The 25,459-nt window shown below is 39.8% G+C and overlaps 1 protein-coding gene across 1 annotated transcript in view; it reads right to left on the bottom strand.

Annotated features, from left to right (window-relative positions):
* The window catches only part of SNTG1 (syntrophin gamma 1), a 213,324-nt gene that overhangs the window by 83,712 nt on the left and 104,153 nt on the right, over positions 1 to 25,459 (bottom strand). The window contains exons 11-12 of the mRNA XM_057736980.1: positions 20,836 to 20,965; positions 6,737 to 6,775 (exon numbers count right to left, since the gene is read on the bottom strand). Coding sequence (XP_057592963.1) covers positions 6,737 to 6,775; positions 20,836 to 20,965 — 169 coding nt within the window. The remainder of the gene's footprint in view (positions 1 to 6,736; positions 6,776 to 20,835; positions 20,966 to 25,459) is intronic.

Below are 25,459 nucleotides of genomic sequence, written 5' to 3'. Positions count from 1 at the left end.
CTCTTCAACGTAAATTACAGCAAGATCTTTTTTGATCCACCCCCTAGAGTAATGGAAATAAAAATAAAATTAAATAAGTGGGACCTAATGAAACTTCAAAGCTTCTGCACAGCAAAGGAACTTACTATATGCAAGATGAAAAGACAACCCTCAGAATGGGAGAAAATATTTGCAAATGCATCAACAGACAAAGTATTAATCTCCAAAATACATAAACAGTTCATCCAGCTCAATATTAAAAAAACAAACAACCCAATCAAAAAATGGGCAGAAGAGCTAAATAGGTATTTCTCCAAAGAAGACATACAGATGTCCAAGAGGCACATGAAAAGCTGCTCAACATCACTAATTATTAGAGAAATGCAAATCAAAACTACAATGAAGTATCACCTCACACTGGTTAGAATGGGCATCATCAGAAAATCTACAAACAGTAAATGCTGGAGGGGGTGTGGAAAAAAGGGAATGCTCTTGCACTGTTGGTGGGAATGTAAATTGATACAGCCACTATGGAGAACAGTATGGAGGTTCCTTGCAAAACTAAAAATAGAATGACCATATGACCCAGCAATCCCACTCCTGGCCATATACACAAAGAATACCATAATTCAAAAAGACACATGCACTCCAATGTTCATTGCAGCACTATTTACAATAGCCAGGACATGGAAGCAACCTAAATGTCCATCAACAGATGAATGGATAAAGAAGATGTGGTACATATATACAATGGAATAGTACTCAGCTGTAAAAAGCAATGAAACTGGGACATTTGTAGAGACATGGATGGACCTAGAGACTGTCATACAGAGTGAAGTGAGTCAGAAAGAGACAAACAAATATCGTATATTAACACATGTATGTGGAATATAGAAAAATGGTACAAATCAACTGATTTGCAAGGCAGAAATAGAGATACAGATGTAGAGAACAAACATATGGACACCAAGTGGGGAAAGCGGGGAGGGTTGTGGGGGGAATGAGTTGGGAGATCGGGATACCAAATTGTACAGTCTAAATATATACAGTTTATTGTATGTTAACTGTATCTCAATAAAAGTTCTTAAAAAAATGCATACAAGAAAAAAAAAAATAAAGCCAAAGAGATCACTCTTCCAACCAAGATTTAGCTACTTTTCTTGAATAAATGCTCCCTGGGTTTGGCAAGTCCTTGGTGAATTTCCACAGCTGTGAAAAATTTGATTCAGACTATTTTGTCAGTTTTTTGTTGCTTTTATGGAGAAGTGAATGTTTGGAGGCCCTGACTCGTCTCTCTTTCTTGGCATTTTTCCAAAAATGGATTTTAAAGTGTCCTTTAATTTCTGAGCTCCTTCAACACAATGAGAGACTTCCAGTCACTTGTCCTCTGTTGTTTCCGGAATTCTATGTATCCACCTAAAATAATGTTTCCAAATCTGTAGAGCTGGTCAAAATGAAAAATATTTTATAAGATAAACTACTTAAGGTAATACTTTACTTGCTGTAAATGAGCATAATTTTTATTTATTCAATTATAATTTAATAATGTTTTGCATAGTGCCTGATGCAAAGGGAGTTCATTATATAAATATTTTCATGATGAAGTAATTCTCTATAATCTTTATCCTTCGTAATTACATAAGATAGTAATTGTTAAATGCTACTTTATGGGAATAAGATAGTGTGCTTCAGGATAGAGGAATTTTGGTGACTAATGTCTAAAAATGTAAATGCAACAATCATGACTTAGAGGATTTAGGTACATAAAGGACCATGTACAGGTCTGCTTGTCTATACAACTTCTAATGTATTGAATGAATTATCAGGACACAATTTTACATCCATTGAGTGTCACTGTGTAATTTAATAGCAGGGCCACCGTTACCCTTTTCCATGCTTTTCAATACAGTCATCCTTTGGAGCTGAATCTCATTGAGTTCACTTTACAAATGAACCTGATCGAAACTGTAGTGGAGGAAACAGACACAAAAAGGAGATGAAAAAGTTACTCTGAACAAAAAGGGAACTAGGGGAGACACTGCTGTGATTTCATGTCTAGACCATAGTCAAGATCAAACCAACCCCAACGGCCTTGCTTTAATATTATTCCTAACTTATTTGGTTTCCAGATATTTTAGTAATAAAAGAGGTATAATGACATAAAGTATACATATTTAAAGGGTAAAGTTTGACCATTTCTGACGTATGTATGAATCTATAAAACCATCACTCCAATCACCATAGTGAATTTCCCCGTCACCCCCTAAAATCCACTCCTGCTCCTTAATGATCCCTCCCTGGCCTGGGGAAGGAGGAGGGCTTAGTGGAGAACAGCACACTATAACCACAATGAGAGAAATGTGCTTAAGGTCCCGAGAGGCCAACTGGGTAAACATAAAAGAAAAAATTAAAGTTACTAGAACTAGCGATGGATTTTTTTTTCCTTTTGCTAATCTTGAAATGATAAAATCTAAGTACAACACAAATACTATAAACCGTCAATAAAGATTGCTGACTTAAGCTACATAAAATACAAGGTTAAATTCCCTTCATGTATTGAGTATGTGGTGCTTACAAATAAATAAGAAACAACGTGAAGGAAATAGGAACATGTTGAAAATGTAAAGACATGAAAGATATGCCAATGTTACTTAAAGACGCTCAACCTCACGATAATATTAGAAACACATCTTAAAAATGGCAAGCATGTACGTTTCTCCAGTTCTCCAAAGAAAGACCAAAAGCCAGAGGATGTCCAATAAATATGGCCGACAGAGCTGATTCCAGCACATAAAGATGCAAAACAGAATGGAGGAAGAACAAGGACAGACTTAATACACATCTGAGTTCAAAACAAAAATGAAATGTTGTGGTGCAGGAACTGAAGAGGGAAAGAGAGTGAGTGAAATTGCAGGGGAAAGGCAGGGCGAGGCAGGGAGGAACTTGTGCACAAGCGCCTCGGGGTGAAACTCTCAGGATGGGAAGGAGATTGGGCTGTAATACTTCTTCCCAGACTCAGACACTTTACCAGGTTCTTGGGCATCTTCTTGAGATGGTACCCAACTAACACAATCGGCTACATAGTACTGTACTGTAATAGGTTTATAATACTTTTCACACAAATAAGAAATAAAAAACAAACACAAAAAATAAAGAAAACATTTTTAATCTTACAGTACAGTACCTTGAAAAGTACAGTCGTCCAGTACAACTGCTGGTGTGCAGGGGCGGCATCGAGTGAACAGGCAAGAAGAGTTACTGACTGGAGGAGGGAGGGGAGCTGGGAGGTGGTAGAGTTGAAGGATGCTCAGCAGTAGGAGACGGAGGGCGAGCTGCAGTTTCACTTATGCCTGATGCTGATGGCACCCTCGTTCGCATCCTTGCAGGTTTGCAACATGAAGGTTCGTATGTAGAGGACATACTGTACTTCATTCTTTATTACACCCTTTATTAAAAATAGTGGCTTCCTCGTTCCCCGTTCTCCACTTTGCAGGTGGCACCTAATGAACTTTCGAGGAGAATCTTCTAGACCAGAGCCAGGACGGGGCGCTCACCCTTTAGCTGGTGGCTCACTGTCCCTCTGATGGGATGTCTAGGCTGTTTTGGGCCCTCATGGGCCTGGATCTGTCCTCTTCGTCACGCTGCGGGGCTAGAGTGGTTCTCTATCTCAAGACTTATGGGAACTCTTAGCCATCAGCTCTTGTCACACGCTGTCTCGAGTCTTTCTGCAGAATTTTCCTTTTTAGTGCTTCTCATTCTAAACTTCAGCTCTTACATTACCTTTCATGTTTTCACCCCTTTCTGTATGTGCTGCATTCTGATAATACTCTCAGATGTACTATTTCCAATTACATGTTTCATCTTCATTTTTATCTATTACTCAATTGCTTGATTATAAATTCAAATATACTCTTATTTGTTTTTGAACTTCTCTTGGGTTCTTTTGAAAATCCATGTTTTTTGACACCATCTCCTCTTCTTGATTTACAGTTTCCACTCTCTTATTTTTTAAAAAAACACAAGATAAGTAAAAGTAGTTGCGGATCGTTCCTTACTCTCCACACTATGCTTTCCCTTATCATGGTTTATTTGCTCAAAAGGTTTACACTTTTGATTGAAGCCTCTTCTTCAGGGTGTGGGGTGTCCCTGGGGAGCTGGTCCACAGCCCCGGCCCCTGCTGGCCAGCCATGGGTGACTTTCTCCAGTTCAGACCCATCTGTGTTTTCCTTTGTTTTAATTTCTCTGGTTGGGGTACCTGCACCACACGGGCGGCACAAAATCAAAACCAAATCCCACGGGGAGCAGAAGTCTTCTGTTCCAAAACATCTTGCATAGTGTCTTTTTAAAATTTTTTGAGACCTAGAGTATCACGGATGTGAGGGGACTTAAATACTTTAACGTATGTCTGAGTTATTTAATAAAAACATACGTATAAACATACATATTTATATCGAATCTGAGCTTCAGAGAACACTACATGAAAATTAAGTTAGGAAGAAATTTGAGATGAAAGCAACTAGTCTGCAGCACGAGTCCTGTTTGAATGCTTAATCTGGATGAGAAATGAGGTTATATATGATTTTCACCTTTTTTTCCTTGAAGTGGCTCAGATTTTAAGTAGAGGATGTACCCTGATCTCCTAGTGCATTGCTCTCACACTACACAGGTGAGTTTTTCCTGTTATGCATATATGTGAATGTTGACCTATGAACTAACCCTATTTCCTGAAAGACTTCATTTACTTGGTAGAAAGTAGTGAGGGAAAAATCTACTAACTCTTGCTTTCAGTTTTTAAAGTGCCAAGAGGAATTCACTGTCATTTCAAAATTGTGAGATGCTAAGAGATTTGAAATAAATTTTCACTATAATAATAATAATAATAATAATAATAAAAAAGACTAGCAGATAAATAGCCATGAATTCTAATGCTTATCTGTGTTTATTATATAAAAGTGAATTAGGATATTTAACAGTTTTCTATGATTTTTTTCTATGATTTTCTATGAATATTTTACAGTTTTACTATGGTTTATTCTATAAGCAAGTTTTTTCAGATTCTTATTGACTTCGCTCAGTGTTATTCAAAACTGAGATACATGCAGAGGAGGAGGTGAGGGATGTCCCAAGTCACTGAAGGGAGGGTGTAGGACATGTCCCAAGCTGTTGTCATCGTAAATAAAGCACAGGTCTGGCGCAGTCAGGGTTATGAAGTATTCATAGTAATTAAACTACACTAGTTATTAATACTTCACATGTTGAGGGTTGAAAGGGCAAGGGAGGGTGATAACACAAATATGAGAGTCATTTTTAAAGAAATAGTCTTCATTTGTATTTTTGACAAGAATTCCCTAAATGAGCAGGTCTACATTTTTATGCATCTGAGTATAAAATGGCCCTGTCTCGTCCCTCACAGCTGAGGCTGCTATTTGAATAATCTATCCTTGATGACTTTTTCCCACAGCTTCAGCCATATGAAACTGTTAAACTGTTTTCCCCAGATGTCACCTGTGCACTCTTGGCCTCAGAATCACCTGGGACAAAGCCAATTTCCCGGGCATTGAATCAGGTGCTCTGGGCTGGAGTCTGGTGTCTGCCCCGGGAACAAGGGCCCCGACCATTCCCACCCTCTGCTGCGGATGGGGGGAGGCACAGGAATCCCTTCAACTCTGCATCTGCCCAGGGCACTGGCTGGCTCAGGCGCATGGCCCTGAGGCAGGGAAGCTGGTACCCTCGGCCACCCGCAGGGAAGACGGCTCACAGGTGCGGGCACAGGTGCTCTCCCAGGCTGTGCTTTCCCCCAGCTCAGTCACACACGGCTCTGTGGGCAGCCTTGCTGCTGGCACCGCTAGTGGCACAATTCACACTGGAACATAACTCCCGACTGCAAAGAACACACTTAAACATGCAACCCATCAACCCAAATAACGACCTATACTGAGACACTTACATTTAAGTTGAAGACTATTTTTTAAATTTTACCATGGAAATTAGCTTGTGACGGGCATAGCATTTGTAAATTGGTGCCGCAGGTATTAAGACTTTGATCGGTGGTTGAAAATGGAGGCTGATGTCAGGAGTCAGAAGTCTGTGTCCTGCCGTGGAGTCCCTGCCACAGTCACACACACCGGGCAGGGCCGACTCCATGGGCCCAGAAGCTGAGCCTGAACTTCCTTCTCTTCCTCAAATTAATGTTTACATTATGTTTATGAAAGCATAACAGTTAACTTTAGCATAATAAAATTATAAGTGGAATCAGTCATTTCTATCATCAATTATTAGTCTAATAAGTGAACTAAATTCTTAGCTTGATGAGTCAGACATTATTTTCATTCCGCACATTAATTTAGGCTCGTTTTAAACACTATCAGCCAATTTTGAAAATTCTCTTTAACTTTTAGATCAATTAATCATAAGTCTCCCAGATATTTAAGATACAGTAAAACCATCTTAAGTAAATAGCTGTCCAAGTTCTTCAGCACTGTATTCAAATAAATATAATTATTTTGTCAAAATAGTTTTGACAATTCACTTAGATAACAAGCTTTTCTTTAAACAACAATTAGTATGATTAGAAAAAAATATATATTAAATAATATGAAGGAAATCTAATAAATTATACACTTTCATGAGGATGGCAAAGGATAGTACCAATTATTTCCGCATGAAACTAAATGCAATCAAGATTATCTTCCACTAATATAATAGATGAAATGAAAGAAATACATGATGCAGGTCTGCAAGTGTTTCCCCATCTTACCTGCTGGTTTACAGGGAAGTTTCTGTTGATTTTTTTAATCTGTAATAATAAATAAACAATAAAAGTGAGGACAACAAATATAAAGTAACACGAGATCCCCCAAATTTTATGAGAATCTATTTTTAGTGAGTTAATGTAAACTGAAACTTATATTGACTTACTAAAATCATTGCATATCTAACCAGTTACAGAGGCTTTTTAAAATTTTGACTATCAAAATTATCCCAAATTTCACATGAAAACATTTTGAAATGGTTTCTACCTAATAATTTTCTCTTCATGAGAAATGAAAAACCTATGTTTCTGTGAAATGCTAAATGACAATCTACCAAGAATATGGAGTGCCTTTATTTTTTCCCTTCTGTGCAGCAGGTGGGACCTTACTTCCCCAACCAGGGATCGAACTCACACCCCTGCCGCCCCTGCCCTGGAAGCGTGGAGTCCTAATCAACAGGGAAGGCCCTAGAGCAACTTTTTATAATTACTTTTTTCACTTTGAAATCATATTATATTCAATTTGTTTTAACACTTAAGAGAACAGAGGAAATGGAATAGTCAAACACTAAAGGATAATGTATAAGTATCGAAATATTTTCAGTCAGGGCCTCAGATAAAATAAACATTTACTTTAAGACAATTTATTGACACATCATAAGAATTTAAAATAAATCTTCAGAGGAAGAGTTTCCTTTGTATTAAGTCATGTAAACAAACTTTAAAAACCAACTGGAAATGAATATCAGATTTAGACAAATGACCTCATAATACCCCAAATCTTTGCTTGACAGAATTTTTACTAATTAAAACCAATTATTATTTTTCATTGGTTTTCTAGAGAAAATTAAAAGATACTCTCTGTATGCTACAATTTCACATCAGACTAAACACAGGCTGTTTTCACGTGGAACGTGTTCTGTTGAATTATTTTGTTTCCCCTTTTATTCGTTCTGTTTCCCTTTGTCTCGGTGACAAAGGTAAACCCAGAGGAAACTTGATGAACACGAGGCCCAAAGCTGGGGAGGAGTCAGACGGCTTGTGTCCGAGGACAGGCTCACTGCCAGGAGACGTGTCACTTAAAATAGGGGAGAAAATGGATGTGATCTCTGCGGGATTGTGTACAGAAACTTCATCTTTCTCACCTTACTGCAGTCATTTCAGAGTAGGATTCACGCCAATGAGGAAACAGCAAAGGGAACCTCTCAAACTGCTGGTGCTTCAGCTAAAATCAGGGTAGTTTGGAGGTGGAGGCGGAAGAGCAGACCCCTAAAAATGCTTATTAACGAATCAGACAAGCCATACTGAGTACTTTCTGGGACTGTGCTTTCTACTAGTTTTAGGATTATTATAAAATCCTACCAGTATTTCATCTGGACCACTGTGTTGGGGTGAGTCCTATCTAGCTTCGAATTTTTTAGTTTCCCCAACATGTAATTTTCATTCTAGGAATGACATAAAATGTATGACTGAAGTTAAATAAATGACACTTCTCTGAAAAATATTTATTTAAAATGGCATTTGACGAAAACTGTTTTTCAAAATCAAGCCTCAGTCATGAAATTTTGCTTAAATGGGATCGTCCAGCTTTGTGTGAGAAGGTAACACACAGGGTTCCAGTTGTTAGTTTTTTCCTAATCACGCTGGAACATCTCATTCTAATTAGAAAAGCACAGTACCTAACTGAATTAGGCAGGTATTTTTCAGATTTATAGCACAAACACAAGCACAGAGAACACATTTATAACATGCAGCTCTATGTTTTTAAGATGGGGACAATTGGTTAATCTGTGTTCATATAGTCTAACCAGAGAAAATGCTGAATGATTTTAAACAGAGATTTAAAAAAGTTACCTGAAAAAAATCTTTCATTAAAATGGGTGAAAGGATCAAAAGAAAACGGATGAATTCTCTTAAGTCATCATGGTATGAACAAGAAAGAAAGAAAGTTGATGTTTCTTTATAACCCTCCAGGCTTAGCGGCAGCAGAGTAAAGATGTAAAGTGATGCTCCACTATAAATGGTCTTTTCCTGATTTTTTTCCCTTCATATCACTTAGTATTACCTAATACTGTTTATTCTATTTTAACTTATTTTTGTATTATGACTCTCCAGAAACTAAGTTCATGAGGTCATTGATTTCTGTCTGTTTCATTAAATATGTCACTTTTTGCACCTAGACCTCAGCCCGTGTCTTAGCAGGGGCTCAATCAATATCTGTTGAACAAGTGAAGAGACAGAATATCTCAGAACAAAGAGTCAAACTCTTGTATTTGAGCTCTAACTTAGTCTTGGACGCAAGTTACTTCTAAAGAAAAAAAATTCTCAATTCTTAGCTTTGAATGTCTATAGTAATTCTAATGGCTTCAATACCTAGAGCTTATACCCTAATGGGAAAGAAAAGAATGCTGGTGGTTTAAAAGCTAGTTCTCATCTCACAGGAAGACTAGTTCCCGGGTTGAGAAAAAATACAGACAGAGATAGAGAGAGGGAGAGAGACAGAGGGAGAGCGAGAGACAGAGAGACAGAAAGAGATGTGGGCTCCTGCAACTTGTCACCTTAGGTCAAGTCCTGAGGGAGTGGACACGGAAAGCACAGTTTGTCTGGTGGTCCCAGTGGAGTGAGCTCACGTGAGGCTCCCACGACTGACCTGAAGATCTACAACTGGCTCAGAGATCCTGATTCTCCTTAACTATGTCTGATTTAATCCTCTTTCTTAGTATAACCTCAAAGTCTTGTCATTTATTGAAAGAACCCCATTTATCCACTTTGCTAATGGTTTCCACATGAGTAAAATTAACAGAAATGTAAAAATAATGGAAATCATTACATTAATACATATTTTGGACTAAAGGGAACAGTTGGTACTAAGACCTGACATACTCTTGCTATGATGAAATATAACACAGGGTTCTGTTTTTATCAGAAATTAAATTCAGGAAATTTAATCATCATGACAAATCTCAATATACAAATTTTGACATTTACTTTAAATTTCAGAGACAGTGAGAACTAAACACAAAAACGTTTGTGAATCAGATATGGTTTCTGGAAACACGTGTATGGGATGGCTATGTTAAGAAGAAAAATAATTTAATCTTATAAATAGACATGCAAAAACATTTCTAAAAATGTAATCCCAAACTAATAAAAATAATGGTAAAGTAAATATAATAAAGAAAATAAGAAACAAATGCTTTTTTTTTACATCATATAGAATCAGCATTTATATCAAGTAACAAATACCGTGGTTAAAAACTAAACATAAAAAATCCATTTAACAAAAGATTGTAAGAATTACCCTTATCATTATTGTGTAACAGTGACATTAAAAATTATAGCCAAGATAATATGGTAAAAATAGAATGCAAAAGTACGATTATTAGAAAGAACCACTTTGCATGGCATTAACTGAAGATAGTCTACTTTATCATAAATACCTAAGACAATTAGATTAAAAATGACTTAGTGATTTCAATGTATTTGAATATGAAATACGTTTATCCAAATTGTCTTCCTAGATTTGAAAAAAGAGAAATAAAACAAAATGCTTTTTAATCAACCTAATAAAAATAAATTTCAGAACAATTAACCTAATATGAAATTATAGATCCATTTCTGAATATCAAATTTCTTCCAAATGAAAATTCTATCTGGTGGTGTTACTCTACTGCAATTATTTTTCGATCTTTATGGGCCTGTCAAGAATAAAATGTCAAATATACCCAAAGGTGTTTAATCTCAGGGGGCTATTTCAATGCATTACAGAATTACAATCATTAAAACAGGGTTTTACCCTGCAAAACTAAACGTGACAATGACTTTAAATAGAAAATTAAAAACTGAATCTAAAGTGTATATTACTGAGTTAATGATAAAGATTGTGTTTTAAATCTGAATAGAGAACAACACTGGGGAAAGTGGTTAGTACTTGAAAAGCAATGTACCACCCACTAGCTTTCAGCACAGCCCATACTTAAAACAGGCATATTTAAGCTGGATGGGGTGGTCTGAGGTACATCCACCTTTCTACTGAGAGAGGCGGAACTGGAAAGATGAACCTAATAGAAGCACTTTGTTTACAGACTTCTGAGAGCTCCCGCTGTAACTAGGGTGAGCCTGGCTAAGACTCCGGAGATGAGATGGTGAGCTGACACCCCAGGGCCACTAGGCAGGCTCTGTGACAGACGCCCAGACAGCGAGCACGTGGACAGACGAGCAGAGCATGTATTTTCTCCAGGGGTAACGGACCTCAAACACAGCATTGCTTTTCACCTCAAGACATTTGCTGGAGTCTGAATCCAAACAGGACAAAAGGCTAAAAAAGTTAATCTGAGAACCTTTGAAAATGGACAAGAGTTCTGTGAATCTGGGCTGAGAGAGAAGCCAGGAGAAGTCAGAGTCTGGGGACAGATGTGTCCCCCTGGGAACAGAGATGCCCTCAGCCCACAGGCCTGGGGCCGGATCTTTGGGGAAGAAGAAACAGAAGCAAACTGAGCCTCACAGAAGCTTCACCCGCCTTTGTTCGTTCAGCTGAACTAAGACATCGATCTTAGTTTACAAAACTAGAGAGTGTTCCTATCCTTTGATTCTTTTCCTAAACTCCTACATGATGATATAATTAGCAATGCTTTCCCTGATTAATACGCCAAAACTTCGTAGGGCACTATTACATTAATGATATACTTTAAGTGATGTACATGTCAAATAATAATCTATTGGTTATGAATGAAACAAATAGCAAAATACTTATTAGTCCACTAACTGTAGGTGATCTCAGAACAGAGTGACTCTCATAGGAAAATGCTCATGATTATATGTTAACTGAACAAATGATAATACCAGCTACACAAGAGGATGGTAATTTTATATATGTAAAAAAAGCACACATTTTAACGTATATGCAGTGCATACTAATAAAAACACTAGCAATAAATATACCATTATTACTACAATAAATTTTCATTTTTATCCTCTTCTGAACATTAATAAACACTTAAAACTTAAAATTAGTATGTAAGCATGTATTTTAAAATATATATTTACCAACTCTATTACGTCAAATGGCAAATAGGGCTTAGTGTTTGATTTTCTAGGAAACAAAATGCCCAATAGATATAAAACTCAAGTAATATACTCTTTTTTTTTTAAGAACTTTTATTGAGATACAGTTAACAGACAATAAACAGCATATATTTAGAGTGTACAGTTTGGTATCCCAATCTCCCAATTCATCCCCCCCCAACCCTCCCCACATTCCCCACTTGGTGTCCATATGTTTGCTCTCTACATCTGTGTCTCTATATCTGCCTTGCATTTCCTCTTTCATAGTTGTTAGCATTTGCCTTATGTATTGAGGTGCTCCTATATTGGGTGCATATATATTTATAATTGTTATCTCCTCTTCTTGGATGGATCCCTTGATCTTTATGTAGTGTTCTTTCTTGTCTCTTGCAACATTTTTTATTTTAAAGTCTATTTTATCTGATATGAGTATTGCTACACCTGCTTTCTTTTGATTTCCATTTGCATGGAATATCTTTTTCCATCCCCTCACTTTCCATCTGTATGTGTCCCTAGGTCTGAAGTGGGTCTCTTGTAGACAGCATATATATGGGTCTTGTTTTTGTATCCATTCAGCCAGTCTGTGTCTTTTGGTTGGTGTCTTTAGTCCATTTACATTCAAGGTAATTATTGATATGTATGTTCCTAGTACCATTTTCTTAATTCTTTTGTTTTTGTTTTTGTAGGTCCTTTTCTTCTCTTATGTTTCCCGCTTTGAGAAGTTCCTTTAGCATTTGTTGTAGGGCTGGTTTGGTGCTGCTGAATTCTCTTAGCTGTTGCTTATCTGTAAAGTTTTTGATGTCCCCCTCGAATCTGAATGAGATCCTTGCTGGGTCGAGTATTCTTGGTTGTAGCTTCTTCCCTTTCATCACTTCAAATATATTGTGCCATTCCCTTCTGGCTTGCAGAGTTTCTGTTGAGAAATCAGCTGTTAACCTGATGGGAGTTCCCTTGTATGTGATTTGTTGTTTTTCCCGTGTTGCTTTTACTAAATTTTCTCTGTCTTTAATTTTTGTCAGTTTGACTACTATATGTCTTGGCATGTTTCTCCTTGGCTTTATCCTGCCTGGGACTCTCTGAGCTTCCTGGACTTGGGTAGCTATTTCCTTTCCCATGTTAGGGGAGTTTTCAACTATACCCTCTTCCATTATTTTCTCAGGTCCTTTCTCTCTCTCTTCTCCTTCTGGGACCCCTATAATGCGAATGTTGGTGTGTTTAACGTTGTCCCAGAGATCTCTTAGGCTGTCTTCAGTTCTATTCATTCTTCTTGCTTTATTCTTTTCCGCATCAGTGATTATCACCATTCTGTCTTCCAGGGCACCTATTTGCCTTTCTGCCTCCGTTAATCTGCTGTTGATTCCTTCCAGTGTATTTTTCCTTTCAGTTATTGTGTTGCATATCTCTGTTTGTTTGCTCTTTACTTCTTCTAGGTCTTTGGTAAACTTTTCAATCTTTGCATCCAGTCTTTTTTCAAAGTCCTGGATCATCTTCACCATCATTATCCTGAATTCTTTTTCTATAAGGGTGCCTATCTCCTCTTCATTTAGTTGTTTTCCTGGGGTTTTATCCTGTCCCTTCATCTGATACAAAGTCTTCTGCCTTTTCATCTTCTCTTTCTGTGGCTGTGGCTTTCAGTTCCACAAGATGAAATACTGCTGATACTGCTGTCTGCCCTCTTGTGGGGGAAGCTAACTAGGAGGCTCGTGGGTGCTTCCTGATGGGAAGGACTGATGGTGGGTAGGGCTGGGTGGGTGGAGCTCAGTAAGACTTTAATCTGCTTGTCTGCCAGTGGGTGGGGCTGTGTTCTCACCTTGTTGGTTGTTTGGCCTGAGGCGACCCAGCACTGGGGCTTACATGCTCTTTGGTGGGGCTAATGGCAGACTCTGGGAGGGCTCACACCAATGAGCACTTCCCAGAACCCCTGCCACCAGTGCCCCTATCTCCTTGGTGAGCCACAGCTGCCCCCAACCTCTGCAGATAACCCTCCAACACCAGCAGGTAGGTCTGGTTCAGTCTCATGGGGTCACTTTTCCTTCCCCCTTGGTCCTGGTGAGCACACATTTTTGTGTGTCCTCCAACTGTGGAGTCGCTGTTTACCCCAGTCCTGGGGAGGTCCTGCAATCAAATCCTGCTGGGCTTCAAAGTCTGATTCTCTGGGGATTCCTCCTCCCATTGCTGGACTCCCAGGTTGGGAAGCCTGACGTGGGGGTCAGAACCCTCACTTTTGTGGGTGGACTTCTGTGGTATAACTGTTCTCCAGTTTGTGAGTCACCCACCCAGCATTTATGGGATTTGATTGTAACGTGATTGCGCCCCTCTTATCATCTCATTGTGGCTTCGCCTTTGTCTCTGGATGTGGGGTGTCTTTTTTGGTGAGTTCCAGTGTCTTTCTATCGATGATTTTTCAGCAGTTAGTTGTAATTCCAGTGCTCTTGCAAGAGGGAGTGGGCGCATGTCCTCCTACTCTGCCATCTTGATCCTATCTCCCTTAAGTAACATACTCTTGCTGGAAGAGAAGTTTGAATAATTTTTTAAGGGAAAGAACAAATTAAACACCCAACATGAGAAGAATCTTCACATTTGGATGGAATGGAATAGAAAAGACAGTTCACGCTCTTAGAATTTATTACTGAAAATAGTACAGGTGGCATATTATCTACATTTATAGATGTTAAATAATATTGAAAAAGATGCATCTTATTTTATCCAAATATTTTTACCATTTATTTTGCCTTCCTACTTTATTCTGTTACATTAGTGATTTTTTTTTTATAGGAATCTTTGGTATTAATGAAGCCTTAAAGAAACAAATATTTTAAAACTCTATTATATGCAATAATATATTCCTATATTATAAAAAGGTTAATTTAGATTCAGTAGCTTTTTCATTAGAGACTTTTCATTAGAATTTAAATTCAAAATGAAATTTTAAATCTGAGACTCTGCTTAAAAAACTTGAGGGACATATAGAAAGGCATTGAGTATTTATATTACAAGTGTTTTTCAGATTATATTTCTTACACTCAAGAACTGAAAATAAAATGATAATTCTATTACTTTATAATTTACTGAACATCAAAAGTTAACATTTGATTAAATATTATGAACTGTATTTTAATGAATAATATTCACTTTGAATGCTGTGGGGAATGACAATGCATGTTCCTCTTTTTCTTTGAAAATATTTAATTGAACAATAATGACAGAAACACTGTAAAGGGAGTCTAGTTATTGCAGCTCTGTTAGACTGAGGTAAGAATAATTAGCAACTGGTTGTAATAAAGATCTGTTTGGATTCAATTTATTAAAAATAAAATTTGGATTAATAGCAGCAATCATTTGTTTTAAATATGCCTAATTTTTTTAATTCCTCAATTTTGCGTATTCAATTTTAACACCACCAATTGTATCCAGAAACCAAAGCAGTGATATTGTCTTTTGATGTTCTCTTTAGACAAAAAGAAAAATATGCAAGGCTATTTAAATATTCTTTTAAAATGTCTATCTCTTCCTATGTTAAATGTATTTAGGGATTTTTTTTTCCCAATTAAATGTTTAAGGATAAGTGTCGAGCTTACATTTTAAAAATTGTATCCTAATTCTATTTCTCTTTCACTTTTTCAGCCTCATGTTCATGGTGATTTTGATGAGTGATGGGAGCTGCAGGACCTGCTCACAAGGTATATTTTCCCATGAAAATTAATTTTGAAGATTTATCCAAGCTAATCATTCTTATGGAAGCAAGAAACAGCCCCCAATTCCCTTAGCGATGAGCGGACAATATTAATTAGCAGATGGGCGAGGACCGGAGAGACCCGTATTCCAAAGACACAAGTTCTCCCAAGGATGCTGGTACGGCGCATCAGGTGAGGCCTCCGTCCTGCAGCTGCTGATACAACCGCCTGTGTCAGCAAAGGGGAGACTCAAAACTGATTTCTGCCTCAGGAGCCCACATTTCAGCTCAAGTTTTTCATCTATTTTTCTCAGAATATAGATTCTTGCCAGGCCTTTGGGTCCAATGTAAATGCCTGCCTTGTTGCTTGTAAAAACCTATCTATTATCAGTCCATCAGGATGACAGGGTGTTACATGCAAATGAACTTTCTGAAGCTTCATTTTTTCTAGTACAAGAACTTTCCAATTTTACCTGTTGTCACCCTTACAATTAGCATTATAGGGTATATATCACATATATATATGTAATACGCACACACAGTCTTACAGTGAATTAGAGCATAAAAGCTAGAAGTAGGTTGCAGCCATTTATAAACATCTGTGTATTTGTTCAGAGCTGACATTCATTCTTCCATGAATTCACTAAACTCCAGAAATGACTGTATGTCAGACATCAAGGGAATGCCAAGGATACCAGGCTCCTGTCCTCAAGAACCATCTGATATAGTTGGCAAAACAAGCACGTCTTTGGCATGAGTGTTACAGCAGGTAGCACAGCACCTGTAAGGTAGCAGATGTGAGCAGCAGGGATGCCGGCCGGTGGTGGGTGTGCAGGCAGTGGAGACCCCGGGTTTCAGGCAGTGATGGCTGGTGTGGGTCACAGGTGGAGAGAACAGGTTCCATCATTTGCAAACTACTAGTCAGGCTTCCTAACAAGGGGACGCACAGTGTTTACAGCGAGAGCCCATCCTGGACCCTTAGGAGAGGCTTGCAGCCGGCTGCCTCTGCTGCCAGGAGGCGGCTCTTCTAAGAAACGTCCCATCAGCCGCTACAAACTCGGGTCTCTCACCTGCACACCCAGCACACTGTGTGCCCTTCTCTTGCACACGACCTCTGCTGCTGGGGGCAATGTGCACCACTCGAAGCCCTCGGTGAACATCTGGAGGCAGAAGGTATTTCTTTAGTCTCATTTCCCGAGAAACAGAGCCTGAGGAGGTGTTCAGCCCCAGGACGCAAGAGTTCCAGGCGCAGGGGAGGGAGGCTGGAAAGCAGAGAGCGGGCACCAGCTGGTGAGGGGGCCGCACGCCCCAGCTGCCCCAGGCTTCTCATCAAACGCCATCAGTTGTTCACCAGGTGTGACCCCCCTTCAGAGTCTTGGGTGGTCGCTGCGTTTCCAGATGGTTCATCCGGGAAGTAATGGCGAGTCCCCTGTTAGCTTGCTTCCTTCTGTGCCTTGGCACGCTCTGGACTACACACCCACATTCTTGTGGGGTTTCCATCCTCCTAGGAGCATCTACGGGCCCAGGAGATCAGCTCCTGCCACTATGTCCATGACGAAGGCCACGCTGAAGTCCAGGCCTGGCAGGGGTGCCAGAGGGGTGGGTGTGTTGGGGTGAGGCCCCCTGTGCCGTGTCTGCAGCCTCGAAGCCCCTGGAACATTAGGGGCTGGGAAGCTTGGCCAGAAGAAAGAAGAAGGAATGAGGCCCAAAGGGGAGCAGCCCAGGGCCAGGCAGGCACAGAAACTGTCCAGTACAAGTGCCCGTTTGCTTACGGCTGCATGTTACAGTTGACAGCAAAGCAAACACTCTGGATGGTGCAAGTAAATATCAGCTAATGTTTTCCAATATCAAAAATTTCTTATGATCTTTAACTTTTGGTGAGTAGTTTTCGAAGAGGCAAAGTAGGCTGGTTATTTTATTGGACTCCCTCCTGATGCGACATGCCAAAATAAACTCTAATCATGTAAAAGGCAAGAATATGATTGTAAAAAATATGCATACAGCATAACGCCTGGACTTGCTCTTGTTTTTATTCCAATTTTATTTACTGACTCGGCCTTGGCTGACTTCACCCTGTGTAACCCAGTTTTGGTTGACACCTGCATGTCTGACGTTCGAGATCTGCTGTGTGAGGAGAGACAGTGTGGAAACAACACATGACACGAAGGTGCATCTAAGGCCTCAGAAATGTCAGCAGCTACAAAAAGGAAGAAAAAGTCCCCTTAAGTGACACTCATGCCTGTCAGAACCACACTCTGCAACTCTGATCACAGACTTCAGTTTCTTTTTGATAAATCTCCTTTCTGCTGGGTTTTATTTTGTCATGACCTTCAATTCACCTACGAGCTTTGTCAAGCCTTTTTAATGCAGCAGATACAATAGAAGTTTTTTCTTTAGCTTTTCACAGCCAACAGTATTATGGAAAAAATATTCCTTTCTTTCAACTTGCAAGTGTTTGCCATCTAAAATAGCAGAACTCTATGGATTAAATATGACTCCCAAATAATTTTTTTTTGTTATTCCTGCAGGTAAACGAGTAAAATATAGGAAGATGGCTGAAATATATCCTGCAGGAACTCGAATGGCTGATGAAATGTGTGTGTATGTGAATCCTGACTGTGATCATTCCCCAAAATCGCAGGGGTGTTGGTTGTTCATGCATTTTTTTTTTTTTTAGAATTAATGTTTTTAGTATTAAGCAATGTAGTAGATATTGTTGGTTATCTGACTCAAAAGTCATTCACAACCTTCTTTTCTTGGTTTTCCCACTATAAACACTAGAAAAGGCAGAGACTAGCCACCCCACTGCCCAGCCACCCACCTCCCAGAATCATCATGGAGCTGAGTTCAGGAGGAGAAGTGAGCATTATCAGTCCGGTAAAGGGTTTCTGGGAAAATTTCTCTTATCTTGATAAAAGGGGAGAGATGTAGCTGGTGCTACTTATCTTCTTCCCTTGCTTTCCTGAAGTGATGTTTGGAACTGTTGCAGCCCTTATGTCACCATGAGGTGGCAAACATAAGGTAAAAGCCAACACCCTAAGGGTAGTGGATAATAGTAGCAATAACGTGTGTAGACAGAGGATGGGTTCTGGGTGGATGGTGGTTTCCAGCAGATGCCACCATCCGTGATTCTTTTCATTTGGGGAAAAACCCAACTATTTACTCCTTCAGTACTTGGGGTTTCTATAATATGTTACTGAGAGTGTTCTCAATTGACACAAACATTTGGGGAAGAGAGTCTATCCTCTTTCACATAGTAAAATATGAATTATATATGTTGAAAATCTCATATATGCAATCATACATTCTTATTTAGGATCACAGTAATTTTCATTGAATCTTTAAGAATAGAAGCATATTACATATACATATATATTTATATTTATGTTTGCTTGTGCACACACACACACGATACATTTCAAGTAGTGTACTCCATTCCAGCCAAGGAAATGCATGCATAGGATACATACAGAAGAATTTAGGCTAGAAGAGATTCCTTTATGCTAGTAGGTAACCTCAGCAGAAATGTTGCATGAAATTCTCTCTGCTCATCAATCAGGATTTATTTTAGTGCTGGAACACTAAAGAGTGCTGGAAAGGTTAGATTCATGAAATGCTGGCTGAAAGAGAGCTTTGCTTTTATTGGCTTCCCTCTGTCTCTTTTAAAGATGAGGGAGCTGAGGGGTAGATCGATGGCTGCCAGAAATACAGCTGCTTAATGGTCTAGTCACTACTAGACATTTATTTTAACTCATTTTGTCCTGTTTTAGCAACACTGTGTTATCCAAACAATCATCTTGCAGAAGATGAAGAATCTCAAATGACGACTGGACAAAACAAAGATGTGCAGCCTCACATAAAATAAGCAAATCGATACGGCCATTTATTGGTGGTTTATGGATTAAATCATTTAATTTAGAGTGCAGCTGGGGAGATGAACAAGTGCAAATGTTTCAGCATCATTTAAGGGCCAGGATGTCTGAAGCACTTTTTCATTTAACCCTCGCAGGGCTGAAGCTAACCACGTTGTGTAGGAAGAGGGCCACGGGGCTCAACCCCAGAGGTGGTGAGCAGAGGCCAGGCTCCCCACCCAGCCCCTGACACCACAGCCGTGCTTCTCCTACGGCAGCCACACCTCAAAAAAAGCGTCAGTGTGAGTCCCCTGTGATCGCACAGTAGCATGTGTGGAGCTGCACTTCCGTGTCCTTCACGGCCACCTGCCCTCCAACCACACCCCCCCACCCCGCCCTTCCGTGGTATCTGAAGGCTTCCAGCTCCACCCGGCCACCCGGGCCTTGGACACACTGACCCTTCCCACGCCAGACACTCCCTGTTCAGGTGGCTTTAGCGCAGCAACTACAGTGACTTTTCTTGTGACATGATTACCAATGAGTTATTCTGAAAGGGTCTAGGGACTCAGATAATACAATAGGCTGCTCTGCCCATGGACAAACTGATGCTACAAACACTAGCTGTTTTCTGTCACCTGCAAGTGCCTTTTTTGCTTATTCTGAGAAAGCTAAATGTGGTAAGAGCGAAGGTGCGATGTTAAGATTAAACTATGAGATTTAGATTAAGTGAAACAAATTCAATGGATTTATTTTGAAGATAAATAGGTGCTGTATTCGCTTTCTATTGTTGAAATAAGAAGTTACAGCAAACAGTGGTTTAAAAGAGACACTAACCTGTGACCCTGCAGTTCTGTAGGTCAGAAGCCCTCCTGGGCCTCTCTGCGATAAGATCAGGGCGAGGGCAGGATGGTGAGACCATCACCCTGATCTATATGCACACGTAGATTACAGATAGAGATAGATGGGTGATATATAGATACAGACAATGATATATAGATACAGATGTAGAGATATATAGATATAGAGGTAGACCGATGCATGCATATATATATATATATATATATATATATACACACATACATATATAGAGAGAGATTACATAGAGATAGACAGATGATATATAGATACAGACAGATGATATAAAGATATAGATGTAGAGATCTATAGATATATAGGTAGATAGATCTGTATATATATAGATACACAGATATAGATAGCTGTATGACATATATAGATATATAGATATTTTAGTGCTTACATGCTGAATATCTATTTTCAGTCATTTAACTAATGTAGATGTTACAGTGTTTGTGAATGGAATACTCTTGAACTGATACACTGGACTAAAGCTCTCAAGACAGAGTGATTTTCTCTAACAAGTATCGCAGGATAGTGTCACAATGCCTGTGCAGTGATCCACTCTTAGAGGAACACGGAGCAGCTGTGGAGGAGCTACGCCCGCACTGGAGAAGCTCCCCAGGGCTGGGGCCTGGCGGGCGCCCCGAGTCATTACTCACATTGTGCTTCGTGAGGCTGGAGATGTTGGTGGCTAGTGCCTGCAGCCACTCCGCGCGGTCCTCAGCGGAGAGGCATTGGATGACCCCGCTGCACACCCCATCGACGGCGACGACTTGGAAAGCGTTCTGCCTGCGGAGACGTCAGAACAAATCAGATCAAAACATCATCTCATGTGTCTGTTTGATACTTGAAACTGTAATGTGTTCAAAAGTTCTTCTTTCAAACAACATAAATGCAGCTTCAAATTCATATTTGCTTACTTCTCTGTAAATAAAAAAAATCTGTTTTTAAATGGAGCGCTCAGGATGAGCCCAGACAATACACAATTCTGAATTCCTACAAAGCATCTTGAGATTCAGCTAAATGTGGAGAACCTTTGAGATGTAAAATATATATTATGTAAATGGAATATTATTGAAGACATTTGAGAGGGATTCTTTCCCCAGTGAACCGTAAAGTTACACACAGACATGTATCCATTGTTTTGGCCACATCAGCTCCTGTTGCCATTTTTCAGTGCATTTCTGATGCACAGTGGAAAGATCACACAAGCACCCCACACCCAGATACCGAGCGTCACGTAAAACCTCGTGCTGTCATGAGCTGAAGCGCTTCGTCAGCTGGTAAACCAGCTGTTCTTCCTCTTTGTGATGATGGTTTTGGACAAGAGGCTCATAGGTCTCCTACGCATCTGAATTTATGTGGATGTTCACATTTCAATAACACCCAAACTTTCCTTAAAATGTGATGGCCAGCCTAAATATCTCTCTGGTTTTTTTATTGAGTTTTTGTTGTTGTTGTTGTTGTTAGAGAAAATTAAATGATGCCATCCTAAGTTGTCTACAAAAGTGCTACAGAGTTTAAAGCAGCTTCCTATAGCTTTAATTATTTACTTGTATTTTTCTGTTTCAAGTTCTTTCATGTTTCAATATAAGCTTAATGGAGAAGAATAGATAAAAATCCCCAAAAGAATGGAAAGTAGCTAAATGCCTCATGCCTGAGAATTACTCTGGGGTGCAACACAATACACTTTAGAAAATGCACAAACTATCTTTAAATTCCAGCCAGTTTTGAAGCAATAAAAAAATTGCGTAGTTCAGTATTCACAATGCTACCAAATAGTGTACGTTTATATATTTTTCTCTAATTAAATTGCTTTCTTGTCTCTTCAGAACTGCGTAAGTAGGCATTTGCGGATATTACACATGAGGTCCCTTCCACAAACAAAGACAGCCGCCAGCATCTCTGGCCCAGCTTCATCACGAGGCCCGTGTCACTCTCCTGTCCCAGAAGAAGGGTCCAGATTTCAGAACCGGACTCGTGGCAAAGCCTTTCACACCACATGCTTGTTAACATTTTCAGAGAAACTTGTTCTGATAGCCTTGGTCAAGCACTTTCAACTGATTACAGGGAAGTGTTCAAATATGTTTTTCGGTTTGCTCTTAAAAACACATGAAAACCCTGAGCGGGGACGACCACTGTTTGTCTCTTTGAAATAATGTTCTTTTGAATTTGTGACAAGAAAAAATATGCACAGCATGAAAAGAATACTGCAACTTCACGTGACTTTCTTAACTTTAATTTTGATACCCCACAGTGAGTAAGACATGTAAAATATGCAGACAGAAGCTCAACTACCCATGGAAAATGAGAGCTAATTTGAGTTAGAAACATACATTTCTTTCTGCTCTCTGATTACCATAACCATTGCTTCATGCATCAGAAATTAAAGCACGTCTTGAACATATCTGTCCTCTCTGCTTTAAATGAGTCGTGGCAGCTGGATATTTTTAGCTGATTAGCGTGAGTGCACTTAGAGGAAATCTGCAGTCCATGCAACCGCACGTGTCACGCCCATGTAACCGCACGTGTCACACAGTCTCCACATAGAATAATTCTGGAGGACTAACCTTTTATAAACCACCCGCTAATATGTATCAGTTTTTACATTCTGTTTTCACTTTTCAGGTTGATTTGTTGGAAACCCTTTCATGAATATAAGGGATGTATTTGAACAGTTTGTTTACATACAACCTCTTACAAAGTAAACTGGTCATAAAGATTTTAGCGTGGGTCCTCTTTCTGCCTCTGCTACTGAATAAATAAGAATATCACCAAATTAGTACACTTAGTTGTGCCTCAATTTCCCCTAATGGAAAATGGGAAAAATATACTTTAAGATTCAGCAAGTATTTATGGAGAAACTGGTGGGACCCAAATAATTTTACGAATTGCTGAAGCTCCCTGAATGCTGATATATGGTCTTGGTGCAATATTTGAGAGAGTTTTGCAAGAATGTGTGTCACCCAGCACTTAGGAGGAACTGGCATGCTGTGGTTGTATTTGTGGCTTTTAGAAAATGTAATTCTTTGAGTAGAGATAATCAACAATTGTAAAAAAAAAAAAAGGAATTTGTTCATCTTATTTGATCATATACTCTCTGAAATCAATAAATTACATTACCCATTAAGGTAGTATTGTGGTACTGGGAAACATTAAATTTTAACAATATTTGTAGCAGTCTTGAGGATTCCCAGACTAATTTATAATTCTTTGTACACGCGCGTGCGCGCGCGCACACACATACACACACAGATACACTTGCTGAAAAACATACACTTGCTGAAAAAAATCAGTGACATGATTACAGTTAGAACATCTGAACTTCTGAGCGCAGAGTACTTTTCCATTTTCTGCTCAGTACTGCCTTCTATTTTTCTAAGGATTCTTGATCACTACTCTGGCAACAAAAGTTATTCTCAAATGTTGCTGAATTTCAGAGTAGTTTTATTCACTTAAAATACAAATTTAGTCTTCCCTTGTATGAAAAATATACTGCTCACATAAAAATTCGTAAATGATTTTCAATATAACATGCATATACATGAAAATACACGTTTCCTATCAAAACAGTTAAGTAATTCGTGTCTGGACTCACTGCCCATCTTGGGCCACATGAAGGCACGTGAGGGAGACCTTGAATTTGTGAGGAGTGAGCAGAGAAGGCAGAGAGGAGGCGGTTCCGGCAGCAGGGGTGAGAGCTGCAGACAGCACTGTGCGAGCCAGGGGATGGCCTGGGGAGGCAGGATGCTTTGGGGAGGTGGGATGCCCTCCAGGAAAAGGAGCGGGGGTCTGGGCGAAGCAGGTGGGGTCGGCGCAGGAGCGCGCGAGCACCATGGCGGGGCCTGGAGGCCACGGGACCTCCTGGGGTCGGATTTGTGCGGAGCGGGTGGTCCTGTCAGACCAGGTCGGGTAAGCGGTCTGAAATACGCCTGTCAGTGAGAGTGAAGATAAGACAGGTAGCTCAGGGGACTTTCAGTGGGGCATCGGGAGGGGAGGGATGGGGTCATGCTGCCTCCTGGAAGGGGACACAAGGGAGTGGGACAGCCAACATCCCTCCAGGGTCTCGGATCCAACCGGGTGAACAGCTTGGGCGGGGGTAGGAGAGAAAGCGCATGTTTTAGAGAGGTAATGACTCCAGAAACAAGTGCCCGCAGCGGGAAAGCCTCAGGGGTTCAGGGAAACCATGAGCTGTGAGCCTCTGGGTGATGGTCTGCATGGGCGGCGAGGCTCTAGGGCGGCCTGAGCGGAACCTTGAGGCGGCATTTCCACCTATGCCTGTGCATCCGTGGTTCTCCCATGTCTTCCCATGGCTCAACAGCTCATTCCTTTTTAGAACTGAATAATATTCTACTACCTGGATGGACCACGTTCATTTATCCGTCCCCCTACTGATGCACATCTCACTTCCAAGCACATACAAAGGGACCCTCGCACGACTCATGGAGCAGGAGAAATCAAGTAGGATCTCAATGTTATCTAGTTGAATTTGTTTTTTAAATCATTGATTGCTCCTGCTTCACACAGAGCGAAGTCTTTGAGGACCTGCCCGCCTGTCTGTGGAAATGGAAGAAAGTCAATCAGTTGAATGCCTCTGAGTCCACCTGCACGGGACCACCTGCAACAACAGAGCGATGGAAGAGCTCAGGCAAGGGTGCACCACGACCAGGAGACGCCTTGAACTTCCCTTCCCTTCCCCCATCACACTATGGGTGACACATCCTTACACACTGTTTCCTTTACTTTACCCTCTGTATCCTTCTCATAACAAACATTGTTTTCAATCCAATTCACTCCAGGATTACTTTAGCCAACGTCACTCTAAAATTAATCTGTTTCTCAGTCCGTTCAAGTATTTCTATTCTGTAGTTAATACAATCAACCACCTACTTCTCCTTAATCACCTTCCCTCTCTAGTCCCCAGAGTATGATACGATACTACAGAACCGAGGTGAGACATATATTTCTAAATCATTACTATATGATGAACATAAACCGTCTTATCACTGATAAAAATATTGAGATGTTTTCATTCGTATCTACACAACAGTATATGACAGTAACACAACTTTGCTGGAATTAAATATGAGGGGGATAACATCACCAAAGGTAAGATCATGGGCCTTGGCAAAACCAACCAACATATAACATCCTGGGTTTTAAACTAAGCGCAACAATTTTGTATATTTTACATCTGGGGCCAATAATTCATCTTTTCTTTTTTATTCCCCTCACCGTTTCAACTGCCAAGGGCCTGTGAACTACTTCAGGGAAAGAAGCAAA

Source organism: Hippopotamus amphibius, chromosome 5, assembly GCF_030028045.1.
Source record: "Hippopotamus amphibius kiboko isolate mHipAmp2 chromosome 5, mHipAmp2.hap2, whole genome shotgun sequence".
Lineage (NCBI taxonomy): Eukaryota > Metazoa > Chordata > Mammalia > Artiodactyla > Hippopotamidae > Hippopotamus > Hippopotamus amphibius.
The sequence above is the reverse complement of the archived record's forward strand: the minus strand, read 5'-3'. Positions and strand labels throughout refer to the sequence as shown.